The sequence below is a fragment of the Vipera berus genome (assembly GCF_964194415.1).
Source record: "Vipera berus genome assembly, chromosome: 3".
In the NCBI taxonomy this organism is placed as follows: Eukaryota; Metazoa; Chordata; class Lepidosauria; order Squamata; family Viperidae; genus Vipera; species Vipera berus.
This window is the reverse complement of record NC_138204.1, coordinates 108,801,468-108,829,311: the sequence shown is the minus strand read 5'-3', so window position 1 is coordinate 108,829,311 and position 27,844 is coordinate 108,801,468. Positions and strand designations below refer to the sequence as shown.

Below are 27,844 nucleotides of genomic sequence, written 5' to 3'. Positions count from 1 at the left end.
CTTGGAATCAACAGCAAAGGGATGTTATTGGTAGGACTCAGAAGTGGTCAATGCAATTTGGGTTTTGCCTACCTTAGTGGCCAGCTGTGATGAAAATATTCAAAGTCATTAGATCACATTATACAGTGGAGAGATTTGTAACTTAAAGGGATTCATAAATCAACTTTCAAGAAAACAATGAGATTATCTAGGGGAAAAATTCACACACATATTTCAGTTTTTGCAATGAGGCCTTATATGTTATTGAGGTGTAAATCTTTTAATTTGTGTGAAAAGGACAAGGTTTTAGCCTGCCCTATTTTGATTTTGTTGGGTTTTTAGGCTGTTCTAGAAAATTTTAAAGAATTGTCCTAGACTGTTGACTTTCTGCAGTGCAGTGCTTCCTGCAGATGATACTTATGGCAATTTTGGATGAGTTGCAGAAATAAATTAAAAGTAATTTTCTTCTTTTCAACATGCAATCATTTATCTTGATAAACATTGGATGGATGTTTTCAACTGTTCAAGTAACTGATGAAGTAAAAATACAGTTTTGAGGCACTTTACATACCAAGTTTATTGCAGCATAGACTTCCATGGATTTCAGTTTATCATACCACTTACATGGCATGACATCATAGAGATGTAGGGATTATATGTAAAGCAATACAATCAAAGTGAAATTTAATGTGCTAAGTGCAGAGAGTAATAATTATCACTGTGGCCAAGTTCCGAAACTCGGTTCTGCTGTATCCCAGGGTGCTGCAGTGAACTCAAAAGGGACACCACAGGATACCACACTGATACTTGACAATTGTCAGACACCACACAACTACAAGCCTAGGATCACTGTGAAAAGAATTATTGAGATGAAGGCACTGAAGACCAAGAACAATTGATAATCTCTGCTGTCAGCGTTGAATGTAATATGGTCCTTCTTGCATGGTCAGTATAGTTGCTCATAGTAGCCCAGTCAGAGAGCACAACCAAGAATATTTGCTCTATCTTTATTGCAAACGTATCTTAACTTTGCCATAAACTTATTTATTTTGCAATTTCTCCCCTCCTTTCTTTTTACACACCAGAATATTAGGGAAACATTTCCCATGCCCTCCATCCTTCTGTGGGCTGAGATCTCTTTTACATACCAGTTGTCCAGTCTACGACTTTTCCTCCTGTCTCCCAAAGTCATTTCTACACACCATTACAGTGAGTGACTGGATTCAGTCATCGTGCAGCTCTTAGGTAGGCGACCCATGGTCACGTGCCTCATGTTCATTTATTTTGCAACCTGCAGAGCGCACACAGAACTTCAGTGGCAAAAAATATTAATTTCCAAGTGCCCTTTTATAATCTTTAAGCCCGTGCGCATTTAAAGCTTGACTGGGGAAGTAGCTTAGCCTAGTAAAATGGTTTCAGCTTGCTAAAAAAAACACTGACTTATTTGTAGAGAAGCAGAACTATAGGAAGAGCTTATGCAGCTCAACAAAGCAGAAGTGAAACCTCAAGGATAGTTATGAGAAGTCTGGCTGCTGTTGCTGCATTTGCTGCTATTGGATAAGACAAAGGGGACTCTGGGTTTCAAGAAAGGGGTGTTGTGGCTACAGGATATTGTTAACTGACCAAATGTGTGGCATTACTATGTAAGTTGCATCTTCAACCTTGTCAAGCGGGCAAAACCTTGTATTCTGTCCCTGTGGCATTACAGTAAACTTGCTTGAAAGCAGAGATTCTCCACTCACTAAAAAGGGTAAGGGGCTTTTTTTGGATAGAAGCTGACTTTGACAAATAAACTCCTATATCTGCAGTATCATTAACAAATACAACATATTAGGTTGGAGAGGAAGCAATTATGCAACTCCACCATGCTTTGCCCAATGCTTTGGGAACTTAAAAGTAGTGTTGTCAGACTAGACATGATTGTAAATTTGACAATTGTATTCTGCATTATTTGGTTTCTCTGGGGGTACACTAACTAGCTGTTGTAGTTTGACTAGATTGTCTGTGAGCAAGGGAAGGCCTAAAGAGGAGGAGCTCATTTTCCAGGATGACATACAGTATTAATTGCTGATAAAACTATTGATTGGTTTTAGTTAGAAAATATGTAGGTCAATTATGTCATTAAACAATCAGTGCCCATTGACCCATGTTATGGGTGGGAAGAATCCTTAGCATTTGGAAAATACTTCTTATAATCTGAGTTACAGCAACACTGATAGATATAAATGGTTAAATCTGGAAAGAGGTTCAGAAAATAGTCTGCAGGATCCTGAATTATTTCTTTCACCCTGAAATGAAGGAAAATACAATTAATATAAACAATATGCAAGCAGTAGTTTGTCCTGGGTTAAAGAAGGTGAAGAATAGCTGCTAAAAGATGAATGCCAACTTGCTAAATTGTAATGCAATTGTCAGCCAGGAAACACATGTTTTTTGGATCTGTGAACTATGCAAGCTGTAAAAGACTACATAGTTATTAAAATCCAAGCATTTCCTAGGAGCTGGCTTGATAATCTCATTTTCTTTCTTTTTTTTAGATCATAAGAGGTCCCATTGACAGTTCATTCAGCAATCGACTCAAACCACTAGTTTAATAGTCTAATTTGCTTTAAATGCCCTGCTCTCAGGTTTACTGTAGCAATAGCATGCAACTCCTTTGATCTTTGAAACCTGGAACATTTTTCCATAGAGATAGTCTTCTAACATGAAGCCTTTTCTAAAGTTTCTGCTTTTGCAACGTGTTTTCCAGTCTACATTTGTTTGGACTTTCTTCCCACAACCTCACAGGAATGCTTTCCTCCCATCCTCAAGAGAAGACACACTGCTTCAAAAACTACACCCCCTCCCCCTATTCTTCTTCCCAGCCTGTCACACAGGCCAGAAAACCTTGCTGTGTTGCTGTGGGAGGAAATTGGAGATAAGCTCAGTTGCAGAGAAAGGAAAAGATCCTCATCTGTTTGTATGTAAGAGGAGGAAGAGGAGCCACGGAAAGACACAGCCTGCAGGTGGATGGGAGGGGCAGCCATGGAATGATCCAATTGGAGCCTGGCAGGTTAATGATCTCTCTCAAACTCCTCCCCCCCAAAAAAAAAAAATCAGAAGGTCCATCTAGCAGGTTGCATTGATTTTTTCAATAGAAAAGAAAATGTTCTTGTTGGATGAGCTTCAAATTTCAGCCTGTCCCTGCGGCATGCTGGCCAAAAGATGGAGTTTCTGCCAGGAAGGCATATCCCACACAAAAGTGTCCTGTGCCTGACTGTCTCACCCTATTTTTGTATTTTTGTTTTCTTTTCCACCTTTTAGAATTTCCCCCTTTGCACAAGGGAGAGATTGCTTAAACAAACTATCTCTACCTAAACTCTTTTTCCCCCAGCTCAGCACTTTCTTAAAAGGTGCCAACCTTAAAGATTATTAAACTCAGCTCTATGACCTTGATTAGTTAATTAGCATCCTCTGCAGGCTTCCTGTCTGAAATTGGCAAGACCTTGGCCAGTTTCACCCTAAACGCTTTCTTTTGCCTCCTAAGTGCAAAGAATACCCTGAGCAAACAACTCTAAGCAAACAACCCAGACTCATTCTCTTCAATGTGTATTCTCCATTATGTGTTTTCTTATTCATTTGCAAACTCTTCCTCTCAATTGGATATAAATATTAATTTCCCCTTGATAATCATCTCAGAACCAAGATAATGATTCCAAAGTGTAGGGAATTGGCAGAAAGGGGTTCTAAGAATTATCCCTTTTCCCCAGCTTCCTTGTAAATTGAGTACTGGAAACCTTCCCCGCCATTTAAGCTCATCCACCTGTTTGGGGTCCTATTCTTCTGATGCTGTATGTAAAGAAGTAATTTCTTAATAAAGCTTTTCAAGATCTATTGCCACTCTGGCATCACCTTACTTTCTTGTTCTTTGACATCTGTCTTGCAGATTCTAAATTAAGCCTCAGCACACAGATTGATGGCACCAAAGGTGTAAGCAGGCACCAGGGCAAGGAGGATAAAGCCTTAATGTCCCTATGTCCTCTGAGCTGAAGTTAACATCAGACTAGTTCTTAAGCTTGTACAAATATACATATGGAATTTTCAAAATCTAATTGATCTTTTGTCCACACAGCATATTTACTACAATTGTTCTACACATAATGGGCAATCTTTTTTTAGAAATACAGGTAATCCTCAACTTACAACCATTCGTTTAGTGACTGTTCAAAGTTACAGTGGCATTGAAAAAACTGACTTATGACCGTTTTTCATACTTACAACCATTGCAGCATTCCCACGGTCACGTAATCAAATGTTGCTAGGCAACTTCTTTCATATTTATGATGGGTGCACTGTCCCAGGGTCATGTGATCTCCTTTTGCAACCTTCTGACAAGCAAAGTCAATGGGGAAGCCAGATTTGCTGAACAACCGTGTTCCTAACTTAACAACTGCAGTGATTCAGTTAATAATTGTAGCAAGAAAGATCATAAAATGGGACAAAACTCACTTAGCAACTGTCTCACTGAGCAACAGAAATTTTGGGCTCAATTGTGGTCGTAAGTCAAGAATTACCTGTACCATATTTCAGAACAGACTATTATTTTATGCCAGTTATATATTTAGCACCAGATATTTCTTTGGATTTGCTCCCATAAATCTTTCATTTCATTAAGAAGTGAAAGAGATTACAGGAGATGCAATATTAATTATTAGAATTTTTCCTTTCTTTTTGCTCCTCACCTCACTCCTAAAAAGATCCCTTTCTATTCTAAACCAATCAATAAATGTCCCATTTTATTTTAGGTTCAGTTGCCTGTCTTCTAAATTATGTTAGAATTTACATAATGAATATTTGTTTGTGTCAGGGAGGCATGAATACCATAGGCCAGGGGTGTCCAACTGCTGGCCCATGGGCCAGACGTGTCACGACAAAACCGCGCCCACCCCATTGCCGGCAATGGGGAAAAAGCTCCAATACGTCACGTGACGTCGCAAGTTTGACACCCCTGCCATAGGCAATATTGGTATCTAAAACTCTTGGGAAAACGGCTTCCAATAGCACTCTGGAATCTGTCACTACTACCTCCTCTCTGAACTTAGTGATAGTTGCTGTTGGCTCCAAGAGCAATTCCAAGTTCAGGATATAGGAAGAATTGTCATTCTTCTGAATTTTTTTCCTTTTGCCTGCAAAGTGACAGATTTCCCTGCAGTTGGACGTGATCAATGAAGATAAGTTTGTGACTTACCTTTGCGCCAGGTTTTTATTCTAGTTAGTACAATAGAAAAAGAAGAACCAAAGGTTGCCAGCCAACAAATCCAATGTAGAGATACATTTAAAGATACATAATTTAGAAAAAGATTTACTTACTCATCATTCTTTTCATGGTAGTGTTCACCCATATTCCTAATCAACTTTACTAGATCTATTACACCCGGCTTATACTGTCGTTTGACCTTCTTGTTGCCCTTCTTGCTTTCTTTCTCGTTTGACAGAAAAATCATAGATTCCAGTACTTTTTTATCAATCTGAAAAAGATGCAAAATTCTGGCCAGTTATTGGTCCATAAAACTCACTCTTTGCAATTTGGTGGATATAACAATGTTGGCTTCTGGGTGAGGATTTATGGCAGACTAGACATCCTTGAAGGACACTGCAGCAGAGATCGAAAGCCAGATAGGCACAGTCTTTCTGGATAAAGGAGAGATTGTGAGAACTTCTTCTCAAATGACACTTTATAGTGTGACTGCAGAAACATAGTTTTTTTCAAAAACTGGGAATTAAAATAGACAAATGAACTGGATGGGAATATACTTTTTTTTACTATTAAAGAGTACAGACAAATGATGAATTTTGCAAAACAAAAAATAAAGCTAATAATCGTCTGATTGTGATGCTGATTGTAACCATAAAGTGTCATTTGAGATGAACATTTTAAGGGTATCAATAGGGAAAAACGGTCTTTCACTCTTTTCCTTGCAATTGAGACATTTTATTTATTTATTTATTTATTTATTTATTTATTTATTTATTTATTTATTTATTTATTTATTTATTCGGTTTATATACCGCCCTATTCCCAAAGGACTCAGGGCGGTTTACAAGGCAAAATTTAAAAACAATCCAATATAAAATTAAAATTAAATTAAATTAAGTCTAGCCGCAAAAATTAAATCACAATGTAAAAACATTAAACCCCTCAGTCCAGACCAGATAGCTCAAAGAGCCAGGTTTTTAGGTCCCGGCGAAATGAACGAAGGTCAAGGGCAGTCCGGAGTTCCGTTGGCAGTTGATTCCATAGGGCAGGCGCGCCCACAGAGAACGCCCTCCCCCTGTGGATCGCCCGTCGGCAATCCTTGACCGGCGGTACCCTGAGGAGGCCCTCCCTGTGGGAGCGCACAGGACGATGGGAAATTGACGCTGGCAGCAGGTGTTCCCTTAGATAATTTTCACATTTGTATTACAGTATTACCATGGCAACCACTAGAAAGTAGCAAAAAACAGCAGAGAGGAGAGATCATTAGAGCAACCTGCCGTGAGAGGAATTATAGCAGATTTATTTCAGAAAATCTTTGAAAAATTGAACAATAAGTTATCTGAATCATATGATACTAAATTGACAGTTTCTGAATAATGGATTAAAGACTTGTAAAGATGAAAGGGATGAAAGAAGTTCAGAAGATAGAAATTTGTGTAACACAAGTGTCTCTAGATATAAAACAAATTAATGACAAAGTAGAAATTCTGGATTGTAAAACACAAATTATAGGAAGAAAGCTGGAAAGAAAACTAGATAATTTGGTACTATTGCAACTGAGACAGAAGGACTTTTGTTTTGACTTTAAGAAGAAATTATAGGCCAATACCATTATTGAATAATGATTGCAAGTTGTTTACAATTCTAGTTGATAGACTAAACATAATTTTGCAAGAATTTATTCATGAGGATCAATGAGAATTTTTAGCCTAAAAGACAGTTAGAGGGTAATGCTAAAAATACTGTGGACATTCTGAAATATTTGGAGCAACATAATGAAAAACAAGGCACATTGATTTCCTTAAAAGCAGAGAAGGCTTTTGACAATTTGAACAGAGCTTCTTTCTTCAAAGTTTTGGAAGATATGAACTTTGGGGAGACTTTATCAAATAAGTGAGGTCGATTTATATTTCACAGAAACAACAAATAATTGTTAATGAAGTTCTAGCAAGGCTTGTGAGATACCACAAGGAACAAGACAGGATGTCCACTGTCTCCTTTCTTGTTTATTTTGGTTCTTGAAATACTGAATAGCAATTAAAACAGGATGAGAGGATTGTGGGAGTAAAGATTTAAAAAGAAACTTATAAATGTAGGTTTTTTGCAGATGACTTGGTATTGTTTTAGAACAGCTTTTGAAGGGAATTGAGATATTAATGGGGAAACTAAAAGATTTAGTTTAGGGGTCCCCAACCCCCAAGCCATGGCCCACTACTGGGCTGTGGCCTATTCGGAACCAGGCCAGGCGAGCAGTGGGCTGGTGTGCATGCATGCATGCAGCTCCACTCGTGTGAATGGTGGGCTGGTATGCATGTGTGCATGCAACTCCATTCATGTGACTGGAGTGCCAGCATACATTCATACAACTTCACTCACGCGAGCAGTGGGCTGGCGCACAAGCACATGTGCACCAACCTGCCATTCATGCAGCCCAGTTCCCCTCTCCTGCCATTCATGCAGCCCAGTTCCCTTCTCCCTCCAGCCAGGCTGCCAAGCCGGAAAGCTTGGAGACTGCTGCTTTAGTGCATTAGCAGGTTTTGAGTTCAACAAATAGAAATCAAAGATTTCAACAACTAACATGAAAATAAAAGATCAAATAAAATTGATGAATAAAATGGGCTTTAAAATTGAGAAGGAAGTAAAATATCTGGGTATCACTATGACAATATCAACATACAAATTGTATGTTATTTCAAAATAACCATGTTAAGACATGGAATGAAGTTTAAAAAGATATGTTAAGATGAGAGAAACTGCCATTTTTATTGCTGGGGAGAACGTCTATGATAAAAATAAATGTTTTGCCTAGAATTATGTTTTTGTCTTAAACAGTATCTGTTCTGATGCACAATTTAAACAGTGATAAAAGATATATCTAAATTTGTGTGGCAGGGGGAAACTATGAATTAAATATAAATACTGTAACATGCAAAGGAAAGAGGAGGAGTGGGTCTACCTGATTCAAAATTGTATTTTGTAGCTTGCTATTAGTGTGAATAAAAAAGTAAGTGCTGCTAAGAAATAGAAGGCTCTTGGTGTCTAAAGTACTTGGCCTGAGATTTGAGTGGCATGAATATTTGTGGAATGATAAAGTCAAGATTAAGATGGATTTTAAAAATAGTTTTGTTAGACATGCCATATTAAGCATATGAAATAAATACAAATCCAGTTTGTGCCCTCCAAAAAACCCTTTGTGAATTTCAGCACAAGAAGCATTTTATAAATGAAAAAATAATAGACAAACAAAATGGCTTATTGTCAAGGGGAATATAACTTCTGGCAGAGGGATTATTTGCCAATGGTTTTCTTATCTACAGTTATTAGAAAGATTTAAAGTATACAAAAGAACCTGAAATAGAATTGTGTATGAACATGTAATTGCTAAACTGTGTATACTTTTACTGAAATTTGAAACAGAAGAACAAGTAAAAAATGTATGATAAAGTAGACTAAAATTTTGGTTATAATATACAGATGGAACACTGGGAAATATGTGGTTGGAAAAATTAAAATTTAGAAATTGATCTAGAATGTAAAAAGGCACTTCAAATCTAAACAAGAAGGGTTATCTTATCTTGCTGGGTAGACATATGAAAAAGCCAGAAAACTTTGGATTTAAATTCACACGCTGATTCAGAGGATTTTCAACATTAATATACAAGTGGAGTTGAATCCAGGTCTCCCTGATCCTCATCCAAATTTTACATACCACTACATACATTGTCTCTCAATAATGGATGCTGACTAAACATGCCTATGATAAACTGCTCATGTGAGGCCTTAGCTGTTTGTCACTAGCAGAAGCTGCCATCAAACCTGTTAGCTAGCACAGCCAGCTCCAAAAAAGGCAAAAATTGAATGCAGAAATCAATATAATTAAAACTTTAAATTGGAAGATGCAAAATAATTCCTTTTTTTCTTTTTTGCTGTTCAATAGATTACCTTTGTTTTCCAGTCCATGAAAGGATCATTCTTACATTTCAAAGCATTCAGGCTGTCACTTTTCTTGCTTGCTTGACACGCACGTATCTCATTCCCAATATCTCTTAAGACCCTGTACTTTCTGTAGAACAAAAGGCAATTGTAAAAAATGCAGTATATTACTACTGAATGAAAAGTGTTGTGGATGATCGGTGAGACCAAGGTGTTTGTAGAATAAAATATACTTTGCATATTAACTTCAAAGTTAGGAAGTGACTGCAGGCATATTGTGAGTTCCCTCATAAAAGAGCTGATAAGAAAACCTGCACTGTTACAAAAATAACTTATCTTGGTTGGACATGGCAACCACCGAACACTCATTTATTAGAAACCAGACCAGTGAGATTTCCCCTTCTATCCCTCTAAACTGACATATTCTTTAAACCCTCAATAGATTTGTGTCAGCTTTCTGGGCAAGCATACATTTGCAAACTGATCACTGGACTATGCCCATACTCTAATTTTTTAAGAGTTTTAATGGGACTACCCATTGCCCAAAAATGTATCTAAAAATAAAGATAATGCTAGAACACAATCCTCCCTTTGGCAGCATTTATCTTGTTCTTAATGAAGAGAATGTTTTATATATATATATACACACACACACACATACATATATGTGTATGCGTATATGTATGTATGTATATGTGTGTGTGTGTGTGGAGAGAGAGAGAGAGAGAGAGAGAGAGAGACATATCAAGGTCCAAAGGAGTTACACATTGGCTTTTCATCAACTGTTTTATTTAGTAGATTGGAACAGCCTTCAGTGTTGCTTCTGGTCATGCCATCCCAATGCTCCCTTGGGATGTGTGCCAGCTCTCTGTAATATTATCTTCACCTTGTCCCCAGTGAGTGAGACAGACATAAGTCATCCTTAGCTGTACTACTACTACTTTTCCTACTAAAATCAATGTAATCAGTGTTAGCCACAAGTTGTGGCTGCTGGCTTTGTCTTTCTTAGGCACAAAGGCAATCAACACAGCTATTGTCATACAAGTGTGATTTTCTGCTTGACCTGAGGATGAGTAGAGAGCACTATAACACTGCAATGGGAAAGGCCCTTAGATTCTAGGAGATATATGGAAGCAAACACCATCTTCATAAATTCTATGATCTATTTTGTGATGGGGTTTCCCAATAAGAATACATGTACTAACTACCTTCCAAATAACTGCCTGAGATTGGGAAGGGAGGCTGTCTAACATTTTATAATATCAGAATAAGTGAGCTGCAAAGGACCTTGGAGGTCTTCTAGCAAAACCCACTGTTCAAGCAGGAGACCCTACCATTTCAGACAAATGGAAGTCCAATGTCTTCTTAAAAATCTCCAGTGATGGAGCACCCAAAACCTCTGAAGTTAAGTCATTCCGCAGATTAATTGTTCTGTCAGGAAATTTCTTAGTTCTGGATTGGTTCGCTCCTTGATTTGTTTCCATCAATTGCTCTTGTCCTGCACTCAGGGACTTCAGAGAATATGTTGTAACCCCACCCCCTCCTCTTCTTTATGGCAGCCCCTCCAATATCGGAGCACTGCTATCATGCCACCCCATGACTTCTTGTCATTAAAATAGACATATCCAATTCCTGCAACTGTTCTTCATATCTTTTAGCCTCCAGTCCAATTGTCTTTGCTGCTCTTCTCTGCACTCTTTCTAGGGTCTCAACATACAGTATTGTTATATTATGGCAACCAAAATTGGATGTCTAGTATCGATGAAAGAGAGGGAAACTTTGTGAAATAGGAGATTATTGGAATTGCAAGGATTTGGGATTTGCACTCAAAGCACCTATTAGTATTAGTTCATCTTTGCTTTCTTTTAGCATAGTCATTCTACTGTACTTATACTTACTATTAAATTTATATGCTTTATATACTATTAAATTTATATTTATATATTGTGTGGGCGGGGGGACTGGAATTCTAGAATTAGTTTCAGCTAGAGTTGGCAACTCTACATTGACAAGATAATGAATCTGGGCAGTTTCGTCTAATCTGTACTTATACCTTTGATTTTTCCTGCTTAAATGTAAAACTGCTTTTCTGCACATTAAAATTCATTTTGTTGGATAGGGCCCATTGTTCAAGTTTGTCAATATCTTTTTGGATCCTGAGCTTGTTAGCTATTCCTGCCAGTTTAGTGTCATCTGCAAATTTGATGAGTTCCTCTTCTATTCCCTCATCTCAGTCATTTATGAAGATATTGAAGAGTACTGGGCCTAAGACAGAGCCTAGTGGTACCCCACCGCTTACTTCTCTCCATGTGGATGTAGTGCTATTGAGGACTATTTGCTAAGTACTGTTTGTCAGCCAGCTACAATTTCATCTGGTGGTGATGTTGTCTAGAAATGGGGTGGTTGCCTTAAATTCAGTTATCTTTCAGAGACATATCACATTCAGTACCCTGTCTTAGTATTTTGAGAACTTTTGCTTTGATGTCTCTAGTGTGCTCATCATAATAGTTTATATGAAACATTTTAACAAATGATTAATAATATTCTTGTGAGCCATCTCATCCTTTCAAAGAAAATACAATGAGGGAATTCTGACAGCAACTTTTTCTCTGTATTAATTGCATTGTTCTCAACAATATCAGGCCATTGAGATGATAAAATGAATTATAAGTCATGTAATCAATTCCTGGAATTCAATGCTGAGGACAATTTTTTTTAAATTTAAAAGATCTGCAATGAACAGATTGCATAATTTCAGGTCTGTCATTCTAGCTCTTCTTGTAAAACTCCTTCTCCCATGGCTATTATGCTAATAATCAGATAAGTTAGCCAGTTACAAAATTTCTGGTATTAACTTACGTCTCCTTGGACCAGAAATATGGATGATAGATCAGCATTTCCAGTAGACTATCAGCTTTGGTACTTTGGTCAGTGAGTTCCAGTTTTCTTTGGAGGTCTTGAATCTCCTTATGTTCCTTTACAGTCTCTGGGCATTTTGTGGGCAAATCTTCAAAGTCCAGCTGGCCTCTCATCACAACATACAGGATAAGTTTTTGAAGATCCTGTGCGCACAAACAAATGTCTATATCACACCAGAACAATTAGAGCAGATCGCCTTCTTTAGCCACTATGCTACAGCTGGGTTCTCACAGGGCAGTAAGTTTTGTGTCCAGATTGTAGTTCATCTTAGCTAATGCAGCAAGTACCAAGCACACCCATCACCATACAGTAAAATTACAACTTGTAAGTTATGATTTGCTTTGCTCCATAGACTAAGTGGACTTAAATGGAGTGAAATAATGTTGTAGCTTTCCCAAAATGGTAACTCTGCTGAGATTCAAATTAGCACAAGGATGACTAGCAGAAATGTAGATTTGTAAAAAGTAAATTTAATTTTAAAATGGAACACTATATCTAATTTGTATTTTAGAAATAGGCCTAATTATTAAGTATAACAGGGTATGTGGGTTTTTCAGAAATAAAAATACCATAACATATATTAGGTTTTTATGGAAAAAAGCTTCTGTAAAGGCCAGAACCAATTTTACATTTTTTTGTTCTTTGGAGATTATAATTATATTTAATATTCTGCAGAATATAGAAGACTGGAGACAGATAAAGATAATTATTTACCTGTAGGTCTTTTGAGATTACAGAATATTTTGTATCATCAGTTATTTCTCTGCTCTTATCAAAGTCTGCTAGAAAAATCTTGCCAGTGACATCTAACAAAGTAAAAAAGAAATTGATAGAAACAAAGTATAAATTCTTTGAAAACTGAATTGAAGTAACGGCAGCAATTTTGCCACTATCTTTTGAGAAAAGTCCCATCAGCAAAATATATTTATTTTGCATAAGGCAAGTGATCTGTTTTTTGAAATATTGTCTTACTTCATATCAACCTAATGCACAAAAAACACTTAAAATATTAAATCATTATTGCACTGTTATGAGAATGTATTATGCTTGGGCCTTGTCCATTGCCTATGACTCAAGAGAAGCTTGTTGATTTTTATATCTGCTTTTGATTAAATGTAATTTATTTATTTTTATTTATTTATCTATTTGTAAAATTTATTAGCCACCCATCCTGTCACACAGTAACTCTAGGCACCTTACAATATTAGTCTAGACAATTTAATATAAACAGTTTTTAGTAAACAAGCTACCTTCAAGCCATATTGTCAGGACCCACCCCAATCCACATCTTAGGAAAACAAAAACTCTTGGAGTCAGTTCTAGTCCAAAAGGAATTTTTACTAGGACATGCTTGGTTGTGGAAATACAAGACAGGACTTGGTATTGTTTTACAAACTGAAACTTTATAAAGAGTTCCCGGTTCAACCCCCCTTCCCTCAACCCCATTTGGTCAGCCCCCCATCATTTTACTTCGTGTCATCCCTTTCGTGGGAAAAAGGAACTTCGAATCTTTATGGTTATTGCCTTCTTCCTCTACAGATTCAAATGGAGACACAGGCCAGATGCCTTCTTCTATAACCCTCCCTTTTGTTCCCCCAGTTCAAAAGGTTTCCCTTGGTCTTTGAAATAACCTAAGGCAGGCTGAATCCACATGCGCTCCTCCTTCCTCGGGAGATGGCAGAATCCATGGGGGGGATGTTTTAAACATACATTTATGAATGTGATATAAATGGATTCTGACACATATATTTATCCAGGGATCAGTTCTGCTCACACAATACAATTTTCACTTGTCTTTCTCCCCGGGCCCTTCAATCTTGTTCTGAGGGTCCAGATTTTGATGGCTGCAGAAGGGAGGGGATAAATAGTTGTGCACTGAAGGGAATTCCCACCAGCAGTGCACCAATTCAATTTCACACAAAGTTAATGAAGCTGTTTTGCTTTCACTAACTACAATGAAAAATAACACCCATTTAGGCTTTTGGAAGAGTTACCCTCTTTCATTTGTATCTTTTATTGGATTTATTGCAATGTCCCTTGATTGTTGTGAGCTGCCCAGATTATTGGGCAGCATCAGCTAATGTGAGGGAAAGGAGTTTACTCTTCTTTTCCATTCTAATGAGCTGAGAATGGGTGAACCTCCTCAGCTAACATAGATATGAAAGACTTTTTCTGTTCATGTATAAAGCATGAACAGATGTCTGAACTGAATCTGAGTTAAAGGATTGTTCAGAAAAATAAATTACTGTTAACTTCCCCTCACCATGCAGTCACTACAGACAGTTTTTTCTTAAATTCAGCTCATTGCCAATGCTGATTTTAGAATGGAGGGAAAGTCCCTGAAGGAATGACAGCATGATGGGGAGGAGCCATCGCCTCTTCTCAACCTTTCAACCTTCAACTATAAAAACGAGATCCTGTCCTCCATTTCACAAGACTGTTGGAGGAGAAGGAAATCATCAACTTTCATGGGGTACTGACAATTTTCTTTTATGAGACAGATGACCAGCCAAATTACCTTGGGGTGACCTTTGGGACTTTTTTAAATGATAAGCAGTTTTGCCACTTATGATGATGAAATTGTTAATGGTTTGCTAAAGCGCCAAACTGGGGCTTTATAATATTATATAGGGAAATCTGAAAACAACAAAACACTCCCTGCAAAACAAATTGTGAATTTTGCTGTTCCATATATAGCCTATAAAGTTAAGTGGATTACACTGGAATAAATGGGCAGACTGCCAAAGAAAACACCAACCTATCAAAATGTTACTTGGGTGCAGCTCCTGATGGCCAAATCCAAATGCATGAAGTTCCTTTACAGCCTGAAATATTTTTTTAAGAATCTTTTTGCTTTCCATAGTTATGCTGTTTTCTTCCTTGAAGTACTCTTGAAGATTCTTTTCGCACAAGGAGAGGCACAGGTAGAGACAGGTCTTCTTCTCTTCACAACCACAAAACTTTACCAGGTATTTGCTGGTTCGGCATTTCTCAAGGCACACTTTTTCTCGCTTGGCATTTTCTGCATCCTTCCAGAATACCTTCACAGCCACCTCTTCTCCAGCATAGAATCCCAGGTAGACCCCTCCTTGGGTGGTCTTCTGGATCCATAAATCTTGATATTGAAAGATCTTGAGCTTGCCAATCATAGGACGATGCATTCGATTGAGTTTCTGGAGTTTTGATCTCCAGCGTATGCTCAAGAATTCCTTACATATTTCTGGCTGCCTTGGACTATCTGGTGATTCATATTTCTGAAGAAGCTCTATCATATTGCTTTGGTAGGTTCTACGGGCAATATTCAGGACATCATCATCTACACGTGCTCCTTTTTCACATAGTAGCATTGCTATTACTTCGTTTTTCTTCTTCACTGCTACATGCAATGCTGTTTCATTATTTTCATCAGCATCATCAAGATCAACTTTATCAAATTCTAATATGGCCTTCACAAGGTCCAGGCTTTCTCTTTCAACAGCCAATATGAGCACAGTTTTCCCATTTACATCCCTCTTATTGACATCAATGTTGTTTTTCAAAAGGAAAAGGGCTGAGTGTTCTCTGCCTTTATTCCATTTTTCGTCCTCAAATAGAGCATGAATCAATGCATTTGCATCTTGATTGTCACAGATATTTACATCAGCATCCATTTCCTCAACCAAGATTTTGACCAGAGCAAAATGGCCATGACTGGCAGCATCCATCAGAGCTGTCGCGCCTCCTTTTTTCACAGCCTTTTTATTCTCATCAACTTCACGGCGCTGATTTACATCGGCCCCATTCTTATGTAAAAATCTCAGGGCCTCCTCTCGCCCATAACAAGCAGCCTCCATGAATGCGGTGAAGCCATTGATATCATACTCGTTAATATACGAGCCTTTATCAAGAAAAAGTTGCAAAAGGTTCACATTGCCTGTCAATCCTGCTAAAATAAAAGGTGTGGCACCATTATCCTTCCGAGCTAATGGATCAGCCCCATTTTGCAGCAGAAACTTAACAATGTTTTCAGAATCTCTTTGTACAGCACTATGGAGAGGTGTCCAGCCATTTTCCACCTTTGCGTTAATATCTGCTCCTTCTTCCAACAGCTGCCGAGCAAGCTGAAGGTCACCTTTTTTCACAGCAACGTTTAATTTTGCTGCCATGGCTTTTCTGCAGGCTTCTTTTAGTTCTCAAGAAAGAGGGTTATATTAGATTTCCAGGTATTCTTATTACTGTATATTTAACATAAACATGTATACAGTTATGGAGACATCAACAGTTTGAATAAATGAAAGAACTATTCCTACCCAGAGTAGAAATTCCTAGAAACATCTGACTGACCATTATTAAAACAGAATACTGAATGAACTGCATAATCAGATGTGTATTTTAGGCTTTACTCAGAAACTTGACTATATTCAATAGGTCTTATTGCCAAAAAGTTTATGACTCCAGTCTAAATTAGATTCTGGAAGATGAATCCCAGACTAGTATTATGCCTTGCTATGCTAAGAACAATCACCTTAATCTTACTCAGCTGAGGAGTGGGGTTGGGGGTAGGGAAACACACCATAAAAATTACAACTGCAGTACTGTGCAAAAGTGTTCGGCAGTTGTTCAAAAATCCTGAAAATTAAGAATGCTTTCAGAAATAGGAGTGTTGACTTCCGGTTTGCCATCAGCGCCTGCGGATGCATGGAGGTGAACTCCATCTTCAGCGTCTAATTTCATCCCACTGGGGGACCTTGGAAAGGGTCAAAAGTCCCCCTGAGAAAGGGATCGCTGCTTGATCGCAGAAGAGCAGCAGCCCTTCCGCTTGATCTGGGGAAGCTCTCCAAACTGGCAGGGGAAAGACTGGCCATAGCAATATGGCTCGTCATTAAGCTGCTGACAGCTGAAGTCAAAATTACTACCAAGCACCTTTAAAGCAACGTGGATGAAACTGGGTGAGATCTGATCTTCTCTTTAAGACTCTAAATATCTTTCCTGCAAAAGCTACCCTAAGTATTTTTTCCCCTGTGAGGAGAGAGGGAATTCCTGCCCCACCCTCAATGAACAGCAACAACTGACTACCCAGGGGAAACAAAGCAATTATAAAAACAACTTTAATCTAATTGGATGCATATACTTGTGAAATTTCAGGACTAAAAGTTTTCCTAAGTTTTTTTATTCCTATTTCTACTGGATACACTGATTTTTATCTAAAAAGAAAAGAAATAAACTTTGAAAAACTATTATAAAAAGGGGGGATTTAAAAAGTTTTAAACAGCATCGGTGATATCTTGTGGCGAAGTATGGTATTACAACTTGTTACTGACTAAAAGAGACTTGGCTTGAAGCCTAGAATTCAGAAAAAACTTTGACCTTAACAGATGCCACCTGTGAAAACCTCAGCTGTAAAGAAGGAACTGCAGGGTGGCATATCTGGCCTGTTTGAACTATGAAAATAAACCTTTACTGATTTTCAGAGCTATATGTGAGAAATTGTTTTCCTATTTCTTTACATGAGAAGTATTATACAAGTTGATGGAATACTTTGGACTATAAATTATTACTATAAACAATTTCCACTATAAAGACTACCTATAACACGTCACATACCTAGCTATAAAAACAAAAAAAACCTGTTTTTAACGTTTGATTTTAAAATTTTCAACTTAATACATTATCAAGAGAATATGGATGAAGATCAGGAAAAAATCCTTATGTTGAAATCAATACATGAAACCATTCTTTCAGCATGTAACAAAATAAGAGGCAACATAAAGGAAAAAGATGCCAGCTTAGATATACAAACCCAGATCTTGACTACAACCAAAGAACTAACAATGCAGCAAGTAACAGAAGAAGTGGAACAACTAAATACTAAGACAGAAGACCCAACTGACCAACAGATCCAGTGAACAGGAAAATTAGAAAAGAGAGTGACAACATTGAAAATGGAAGACTTTTTACATAAATCAGAAAAAATTTGAGGAAAAAGTAGAAGAACAGATTGAATGGAAGATAAATTTATCAGGACAATTGTGGGAAACTGGAGTAATAGGGAGGAGATTAAATGAATATAATTGGGCTAGCCCTTCCAAAAAAACTGTAATTAAAAGGTCTTTCTTATTTCAAATAATACATATAATAACAGAGGGAGAATTGTTTGAGGATTCAAAAGTACTGACATGGAAGGTTAGTTGGCAAAGGAAAAAAGCCAGAGTAAGGCTCAAAGAAAATAGGGTTTTGATCTAGTAGAGGGGATTTTATACTATTGATTAGGTAAAAGGTAAAGGTTCCCCTACACATGCGTGCTTATCGTTTCCGACTCTAGGGGCCAGTGCTCATCTCCATTTCAAAGCCGAAGAGCCAGCGCTTGTCCGAGGACGTCTCCGTGGTCATGTGGCCGGCATGACTAGACGCCAAAGGCGCACGGAATGCTGTTACCTTCCCACCATAGTGGTCCCTATTTTTCTACTTGCATTTTTACGTGCTTTTGAACTGCTAGGTTGGCAGAAGCTGGGACGAGTAACAGGCACTCACTCTGTTATGCGGCACTCAGGATTCGACCCGCCAAACTGCCGACCTTCTGATCGACAAGCTCAGCGTCCTAACCCACTGAGCCACCACGTCCCTTTTATACTATTGATTAGTGGGCTGAATATGGTGGAAAATAGATAATTTTCAGAAAATAAAGTAACATTATAAATGAATAGGTAAGATGTGTAATAAAATTAACAGACTTTTGGTTTAATATGGTGAAAAATAGATAACTTTTAGAAAATAGAATAGGATTGTATGAAAATAGACAAGATGTGTATTTAGAATTTTAGATTTTGTTATAAAAAGGGAAAAATGTAGAAGTTGAGATAAGGGAAACTGGTTGCCTAAAGCTTGGAAATTATAATATACCAAATGTTAACTTGAATATTGAGGGGGAATTAAACCCTGGGGAAAAAACAATAACAGGACATTGATTGTATATAAGAATTGAATGCAAACACAATTAAGATATGTATCAGATAAAAACTATTGATAAATGTAACAAATGGTTACATTTATCAATAGTTTTACAATAGTTTTTTTAATGTTTTATTGATTTTCTAGTTTTACATTTAAGTATTTAAAAAGCAATATGGCGGCTGAGTTAATCGATAATTCAATGAGATACAAGTATCTTTAGTACAAGTCTCAAACTACTACATTAAATATTTCCTTTCTTTTCCCCTTAGTATTTACTGTCTCCTGTTTAAACTAATACAATTCTTATTATATCAATTAAATAAAAATAACATTCTTACATTTATCAATAATTTTTAGCTTATACATATCCTGGTTATTTTAACATTCAGTCTTTATAGACAATCAATGTCCTAATTAGTTTTTCCCAATTTTTATTTACCCATTAATATTTAAATTTAACATTTAATATTTATAATTTCCAAGTTTTAAGTAACCAAAGTTCTCTTTATCACAATTCATCACAAAGTCTAATGTTCAGAATACACATCTTATCTATTTGGATATATTCTATTTCTCACCATCTTACACCAACTAATTAATAATACAGTATAGCATTATTATTTTCTATTAATTTACAAATGTCTTAAATTTAGCAACCAAATTTTCTCATTTCAACATCAAATACTTCCTTTTTTTCTTAATGTCTACTATCTCATATTTAAGCTAGTACAGTTTTTATTATATCAGCTAAGTAAAAACATGTTTATTACATTTATCAATATATAAACGTTGCCCTGATACCTCCAATTCTACGTGGGGGAAAAACCCGAATGACCAAAGATCTACATATATATATATATATATATATATATATATATATATATATATATATATATATATATATATATATATATATATATATATATATATATATATATATATATATAATTACTATATATATGTGTGTGTGTAACTATTTAGATTACCTTGCTAGGCCCCAAACATGGGGCAAATCTTTATTTCCTGTTTCAGCCTATCTTGAAGGCCATCGAACAGGCAGTAGTCACACCGGTGACAGCTCATATATTTATGTAAATTACTAACAAAGTCTCCCTTAATTCTTTGTTAGTAATTTACATATATATATATATATATATATGTGTGTATATATATATATATATATATATATGTATGTATATATATATATATATATATATATATATATATATATATATATATATATATATTAGTTTTACATTCAACCTTTATAAACAAATCAATATTCAAATTTAACTTTTAATATTTATATTTCCAAGTTTTAAATGACCAAAGTTTTTTTTATCTCAGTTCATAACAAAATCTAGTATTTGAAGTACACATCTTGTCTATTTGAATATATTCTATTTTAACCCTCACTAATAAGTCAAAACCCCAATTTTCTTCAGCCTTATTCTAGCTTTCTTTCTTTCCCAACTCCCTTTCCATATCCGTGCTTTTAAGTTATCAAATAGATCTCCCTCTGTTATTATATATGTTGTTTGAAATAAAAAAGGCCATGCAGTCACCATTTTTTTGGAGGGGCCAACAAATCATCTCTCTATTTTTCCCCTCTCGGCATAGTTGTCCTGAAGTGTTTATCTTCCCTTCAATCTGTTCTTCTTTATCCTCAAGTTTGTTCTGCTTTATAAAGTCTTCTCCATTTTCAGTGTTGTCAGTCCCTTTTTCGCGTTTTCCATTAACTGTGTTGATCAGTTGAATCTTCTACCATAGTATTTGATTGCTCCACTTCTTCTATTATATTCTGTGTAGTTGATTCTTTAGTTGTAATCAAAGTTTGGGTCCGTATATCTAGGGTGACATCTTGTTCTTTTCTGTAGCTTCTTATTTCATCACAGGCTTTAAAAATAGTTTCATAAATTGCTTTCAACATAAATAGAATCTGTTCCTGATCTTCATCCATGTTTTCTTAGTGGTGTGAATTAAAAGCTTTGCAAACAGAGAATGAAAATAATTTTATCATTGAGTATAGAACACAGCTGGGCTTCTCACAGCTGATATGTGCCAAGGTTACAAAAGTCTTATCTATAGTCTGGGCTTCAAGCCAAGTCACTTTTAGACAATAACAGATTGTAATATCAGATTTAGCCACAAGGTGTCGCCCATACTGTTTAGGATTTTTTTAAGTCCAAGATTTTTATAGTCCTTTTTCCTATTTTACTTCTTTTTTGTAAGTAAAAACCCAAATCTTCAATAAAAATAAGAAGTCTTTTAGTCCTCAAAATTTAGAAAGATAGAAATCCAGTTAAAATCAGGTTATTCTTTCGTTTTAAACTCCTCTGGATAGTCAGTCACTGCTGTTTTTAAAGGGTGGGCTAGAATTTCCCTTCCCTCTCTCCACAGGAGGGAAAATACTTTGGGCAGCTTATACAAGTAGAAAAAATAGTTAGGATTTAAGAGAGATTCAGATCTCACCCAGTCTCATCTGCACTGCTTTATAGGTGCCTGGTGGTAGGTTTGACTTCGGCTGTCTGCAGCCTAGTGACGAGCCATATTTCTATGGCCGGTCTTTCATCCGCCAGTTTGAAGGGCTGCCCCAGATTGAGCAGAAGGGTTACCACCCTCCCGCAATCAAGCAGGGATCTCCTCCTTTCTTGTTGACCCTACAGGGCGACTTTCAACCCTTTCCAGGATCCCCCACCGGTGCAAAATTGGACATGGAAGATGGAGCTCGCCTTCCAGCAACTATGGCGGCCGCGGCAGCAAACCGGAAGTCAACAAAGATGGTTTTACTTAGTTGAAAACAATAAGAACTATATTAGCTCAATATGAGATAGTAGATATTAAGGGAAAAAGAGAGGAAATATTTGATGTTGTAACTGAGATTTGTGCTAAAGATTTATGTATGTTATTGAATTATTGACTACCCAGCCACCATGTTGCTTTTTAAATGTTTTAATTGTAAAATTAGAAAACTAATATTATATAAAAAGAAATAGGAGTGTTAATAGTTTATTTTTATCAAGTAACAAAATGGAAAGCAAATGAACAGAAGAGAAATCCAAATCAAATCAGTATTTAGCATGACCACCCTTTGTCTTCAAAACAGCATTAATTCTTACACTTGCACAGTCAAGGATTTTGTAGGATTAGAACACGGATGTCAAACTTGCCATGTCACGTGAACTGTTACAACATATCAAGACTTTTTTTACATTGGGTGGGCATGGCTTCCGTATGATGAAACTGGTCTGTGGGCCAGTAGTTTGACACCCCTGGATTAGAGGCAGGTAGTATGATTAATTAATTATACCAAGCAGGTGGTAATGATCATCAATTTCATATATAGGTTGAAATACAGTCATTAACTGAAACAGCTGTGTAGGAGGCTTAAAACTGGGTTAAAGGTAAAGGTAAAGGTTCCCCCGCACATGTGTGCTAGTCGTTTCCGACTCTAGGGGCCGGTGCTCATCTCCATTTCAAAGCCGAAGAGCCAGCACTTGTCCGAGGACATCTCCGTGGTCATGTGGCCGGCATGACTAGACGCCAAAGGCGCACGGAATGCTGTTACCTTCCCACCATAGTGGTCCCTATTTTTCTACTTGCATTTTTACGTGCTTTCGAACTGCTAGGTTGGCAGAAGCTGGGACGAGTAACAGGCGCTCACTCTGTTACGTGGCACTCGGGATTCGACCCGCCAAACTGCCAACTTTCTGATCGACAAGCTCAGCGTCCTAACCCACTGAGCCACCACGTCCTTTAAAAAAAAAACTGGGTTAGGAACAGCCAAACTTTGCTACTAAGGTTGTAGAAGACAGTTTCATGGTGCAGCGGAAACTTAATGCAGCAGATGAAAGACACATCATGCTTACTTCCCTTGGACATTGGAAAATGTCCAACAGTGCCATCAGCATAGAAATGGCAGAAACCAGTGGAATCCAGATATACCCATCTACTGTCTGGAGAAGTCTGGCCAGAAGTGATCTTCATGGAAGAACTGCAGCCAAAACCCCATATTTCCAACATGGAAACAAGGCTAAGCGACTCATCTATGCACGAAAATATAAGAACTGGGATGTAGAAAAATGGCAGCAGGTGCCCTGGACTAATGAGTCAAAATTTGAAGGATACCTGGAGGCAATTTGTTTGTCAAAAGGCTGGAGATGGGTACAATAATAAGTGTCTGCAGGCAACAGTGAAGCATGGTGGCAGTCCCTTGCATGTTTGGGGCTGTATTTCTGCAAATAGAGTTGAAGATTCGGTCAGGATAATGATGTCCTCAATGCTGAGAAATACAGGCAAATATTTATCCATCATGCTACACCATCACGGAGAGGTATGATTGGCCCCAAAGTTATTCTGCAGCAGGACAACAACCCCAAACCTGCACCCAGTCATTAAGAACTATCTTCAGTGTAAAGAAGAACAAGAAATCCTGAAAGTGATGGTTTGGCCCCCACAGATCCCTGATATCAACATCTGTCAGAACCCATATTCTAAGGGGGCTTTTTCTAACTTTTAATTCTAACTCTAATCTTTCTACTCTTCTGGGTTCTGCCATGTTCCTGGAGGCGAGGGGGAAAATGCTGCGGGCTGTTTTTTTGTTTTCCTCTATCACCACCCTGTAACACTTTTGCTGTCTCTGCATACACGCTCTTTGAACTATCTTCCCCCTTGATGTCAGCTCAAAGTGGTGGAGGAGAAAGGAATGCACCTCCAGCAACTGCTTTATCTCCGCTTTCGGAAGGGAAGGTGCGAAGACCAACAAAACATCGCTGCAACCCTGAGACAGCCTGGCATTACCAGCATTTTTCCCACAACAGCCTTAACACCTGGGAATTGGCCCATTTGAACTGACCGGATGAACTATTGGGGTGGGGTTTGCTTGGGACACTTTTACCCTATTGATCTGAGCAAGAAACCCTCAGATCCTCTCTATTATGCTTGCTATCAGCTTCTCCTTGTGGAAGAAACTGCTTCCACAAATTCTGCTTTCTTAGGATGTTTTGAAGTGGGCCCTGACAAAATCTTTGAATCTGTTTGACATTACATGAAGAGACAGAAGGATTTGAGGTAGCCTACACTGACAGAAGAACTGTAGTTACTTCTCCAAGATGTTTGGAAGAACTTTGAAGGAACCTTGCTGGGTTCCTTCAAAAACTGTGTGCACATATACCTAGAAGAATTGGTGCTATTTTGAAGATAAAGGGTGGTCAGACCAAATATTGATTTAATTTGGATTTTTCTTCTGTTCATTTACTTTCCATTTGATTAAGTGATAAAAATAAACTATTAACACTTTTATTTCTGTAAGCATTATTAATTTGTAGCATTTTTGTACAACTGCCTAACGCTTTTGCACAGTACTGTATAAATAAAGTATAAAAACAGGATCCATTCAACATCTCATGTCTCTTAGGGCTGTGAAGCAACAGTTTTTAGATTTCCTGCCTGCGTGAGACTTCTTTGCTACAGGAAGTCTTCATTTAATGACTACCTCCTTTAGCGACCATTCACTGTTTACTATTGTGATGAAAAGGTAATTTTATGACTTGTCCTTTCATTTACAACCTTTGCAAGTCTGTAAAAGAAAAGAAAATTGAGGTAGGATCATAATCAGTCACAATTTCACTTAGTGACTGCTTCACATAACGACTGAGTTGCCAATCTAAATTGTAATTGCCAAACGCAACTGTATTTGTGTTTGTATTGTACCTGTCTTTGCAACTTTATGGGCTCTGCTCTTTAAAGTTAACCTGATTATTCGTATTTCACTTCATAGCCCAGCTCTGCTATGCACAGAACAATTTCCACATCCGGAGCCAAATGCTACATTTTTAGATAAGCCAGCCGTGTATGGTTATATAACACATTTCCTAATTCCTCTTGGTCCGGTATTACTCAGCATTCAGAGGAACTATATAATTCAGTGGCAGAGTTTATTATTTTGTTGGGGGCAATAAGCTGACTTTGTAATAATGACACTTGGGGGGGGGGGGGGCGAAAGCCCTAATAAGCAGGCATATACATAGAATGAAGGCTATTGCTAAGCACATTGAATTGTGCTTAGAGTGTAAGCCGCCCTGAGTCTTCGGAGAAGGGCGGGATATAAATGGGATTAAAATAAAAAAAAAATTCCTCCAGGTTTCAGTTTTTTAAATCCTGCCCAATGATTTCTATTTTGGCATTTTTGTCCAGCCATCAAGTCCTTCCCAAGGGCCTGGAATATTATTATTATGGTCAGTCGCTTCATTATTTCTTCTCCAACTTTCAGCCCAAATTGAAAACCCACAAAGAATTATGGCCTGAATTCATTTATCTCAAGGAAGAACTCAATGAACTAAGTGGGGCTTATTTCTGAATAAACAGGTGTAAGAGTGTTCCCCTGACAAAATTTGCCCCGCACAGTTCTCGGATTGATTTAAGAGGTTTGTATGACATGTAAAACGAACCAATCCGACTTCTCAGCCACAGAAAATAGCACCAGAATAGACCTTTCTTTCTACCAGTTCTGACACACACCGATCTGCTCTCCGATTTCAACCTGCCTCTAATTCCCTGCGGGTGCAGATCTTTTCCTGCCTAACAAACAAAGGATACCGTAATGAGCGGCAATAAGAGACGCATTAACTTCCCCTGTTGAATTTGCCTACTGAGCTCTTCTTAAAAGCATCTTCTCTGTCTCTCTGTCTCGGGACGCGGGCGGGAAGACGACCCAAAGTTCGCCATTCGCTCCTCTTCCGTCGAAGCCCCTGTTTATCCAAGAGCTTTCGTTCCTCTGACTCTGACACTCTTCCTCAAAAGAGACCAGCGTTCACCGTTAGCTACTTCCTCATTCTTCCTCAGCCACCGATCAAGAAAGCCTTTCGCTCTCACCGGGCAGCAGCTTGAGGCGCATTGGCTGAACGCGGAGGGCAGGGTCGAAGGCGAGGAGGCTTCCTTTCCTGACGAGCGGCTTCCTTGTTTTTCCATTGCCCTCGTTCTCACTTCTGTAGGCCGCGGTGGCGGTCTGACTTCTGGGGGAAGGCGGTGACTGGTAGAGGAGAGGCGGATAGAGGAGGAGAAAAGAGGACGAAGATTTCGCGAAACTGAACGGGCTTCAGAAGACCCGGATGAACCGGGGGAGAGTCGGGAGTCGTCCATTCCCTGCCTAGCTCTGGGCCTGTCTGCAGATTTGAAAATAGAAAGACTAGATACGGTGGGACTTGCAGGTTAGAGGGACATGAGAAAAATATTTGAGATTCGTATCCCTTTCTATTTATTCAATATTGGGGGAAATTTCTAGATAATTATACCATCCCAATTCACAGCAATAGCATTAGATTTATATACCGCTTCACAGTGCTTTACAGCCTTCTGTAGGAGGTTTACAGAGTCAGCATATTGCCCTCATCGAATAAATAAATTGTTAGAACTATGTTATTCTGCTGTTCAGAAGTGGGCTGTTTTTCTATCTTGCACCCTATAAATAAGTGTCTTTGATATGAACTATAACCTCTAGCTATCCTGGCCATTAGGGAAGTTTGACATAGGACTGGGGATGGCTGTAATAAAAGCCAAAATCCAAACAATGTATTTCTCAAGATGGTGCCTCCATTTATGTTGGATTCAGTCAGTAAAACTACAGATTTGAGGGCTACCCTTCCTGACTTCCACACCTTTTATGAATTTCATTGTTAATATCTTGTATACTGATTTCAACTTCAAGACATACTTCAGGATGTCTCCATTCATCAGTTATTTTTAGCAGAAGAGAAGTTTAAAATTTTCTTCCTGAAATATTGACAAAATATTCTATTTTAAAAAGACAAACTTACACCGGTTAAAGACCCTATTTTTTCCCCTAAAAACAACTTTGTCTGGGTTGGGGGTGATGTTTCTTCATACTTAAATCTTAGTTACCAACTGATATCTATGGCATCTAAACTCTGCACAGTCTCTGCTGGCATAATTTGTCTTTCTCTTTTTATCTCTACCTTTTAGAGCCAGATGGGTTGGAGTATTAAACAGCCTGCTAACTCTTGTGGCATTGTAGTCATCTCAATAAAGTTAATAACGATCTTCTTTCTCAATGAATTGTCTGATTGTCTGTCTGTCCTTACGTCCATCCACCCATCCATCCCTGTATCTATTTCAAAGGTCTATATGGCCCATCACATTTATGTAACATTAACATTTGATGCGGCCCTTCAACAAGTGTTTTCTCCTACTGTCTTCTAGTGATACACCTAGTTGGGAATTATTTTTTTGTTCAATCTCCCTTTAGTCAATGATGATTGGCAGCTAGAAGATAAAGTAATACATGTGAATGCAGATTTCTAATAAGAAAGTGAACCACATAAAGGCATTTTCAACTATACAGACTTACACAAAATTCCTGTATGAAGATTCTTTTAGAGATTCTTCTTTTTCTGAAGAACCTGGAGAAGTCAAAATATATTACAACAGGGATGAAAATCCTGAATTTTATTTCACTTGGAGCTTCTGCATTTGAGCTTAGCACTGGGTCCTCTGGAAATTGGCAGCCCTTCAGGTCTCCTTGCTGTTATTATTTTTTATTATTATTTTATTTCTTTATAACAAATTGTATTGGTTTTCCAGTTTTACATTTAAGTATTTGAAAAGCAGCGTGGTGATTGAGTAGTCAATAGTTCAATAACAAAATCTTTAGTACATATCTCAGGTTACATCATCAAAAAGTCCTTCTCTATTTCCCTTAACATTTGCTATATCATATTTAAGCTAGTAAATTTCTAACTAACATGCTCAGTTAAAACATTTATCAATATATTTTTGCTTATACATATCCATGTCCTGTTTTTAAATTTTACCTAATTTTCAATTTTTAAT

The 27,844-nt window shown here is 37.5% G+C and overlaps 1 protein-coding gene across 3 annotated transcripts; it reads right to left on the bottom strand.

Annotated features, from left to right (window-relative positions):
- Positions 1–536: 536 nt before the first annotated feature.
- Positions 537–26,025, bottom strand: RNASEL (ribonuclease L). 3 transcript variants are annotated; one of them, XM_081324738.1, is made up of 7 exons: positions 25,595–26,025; positions 14,826–16,281; positions 12,782–12,873; positions 12,008–12,210; positions 9,158–9,278; positions 5,329–5,486; positions 537–2,267 (listed from the first exon to the last, which is right to left on the bottom strand). In XM_081324738.1, exons 2-7 carry the CDS (start codon positions 16,210–16,212, stop codon positions 2,129–2,131), a joined length of 2,100 nt encoding a protein of 699 aa, XP_081180864.1. In that variant the 5' UTR covers positions 16,213–16,281; positions 25,595–26,025; the 3' UTR covers positions 537–2,128. The 3 variants fall into 3 exon arrangements, with proteins under 3 accessions (XP_081180864.1, XP_081180865.1, XP_081180866.1); XM_081324739.1 differs by having other exon boundaries at positions 14,826–16,226; XM_081324740.1 differs by lacking the exon at positions 537–2,267 and adding an exon at positions 2,274–4,346.
- Between the last annotated feature and the right edge of the window lie 1,819 nt (positions 26,026–27,844).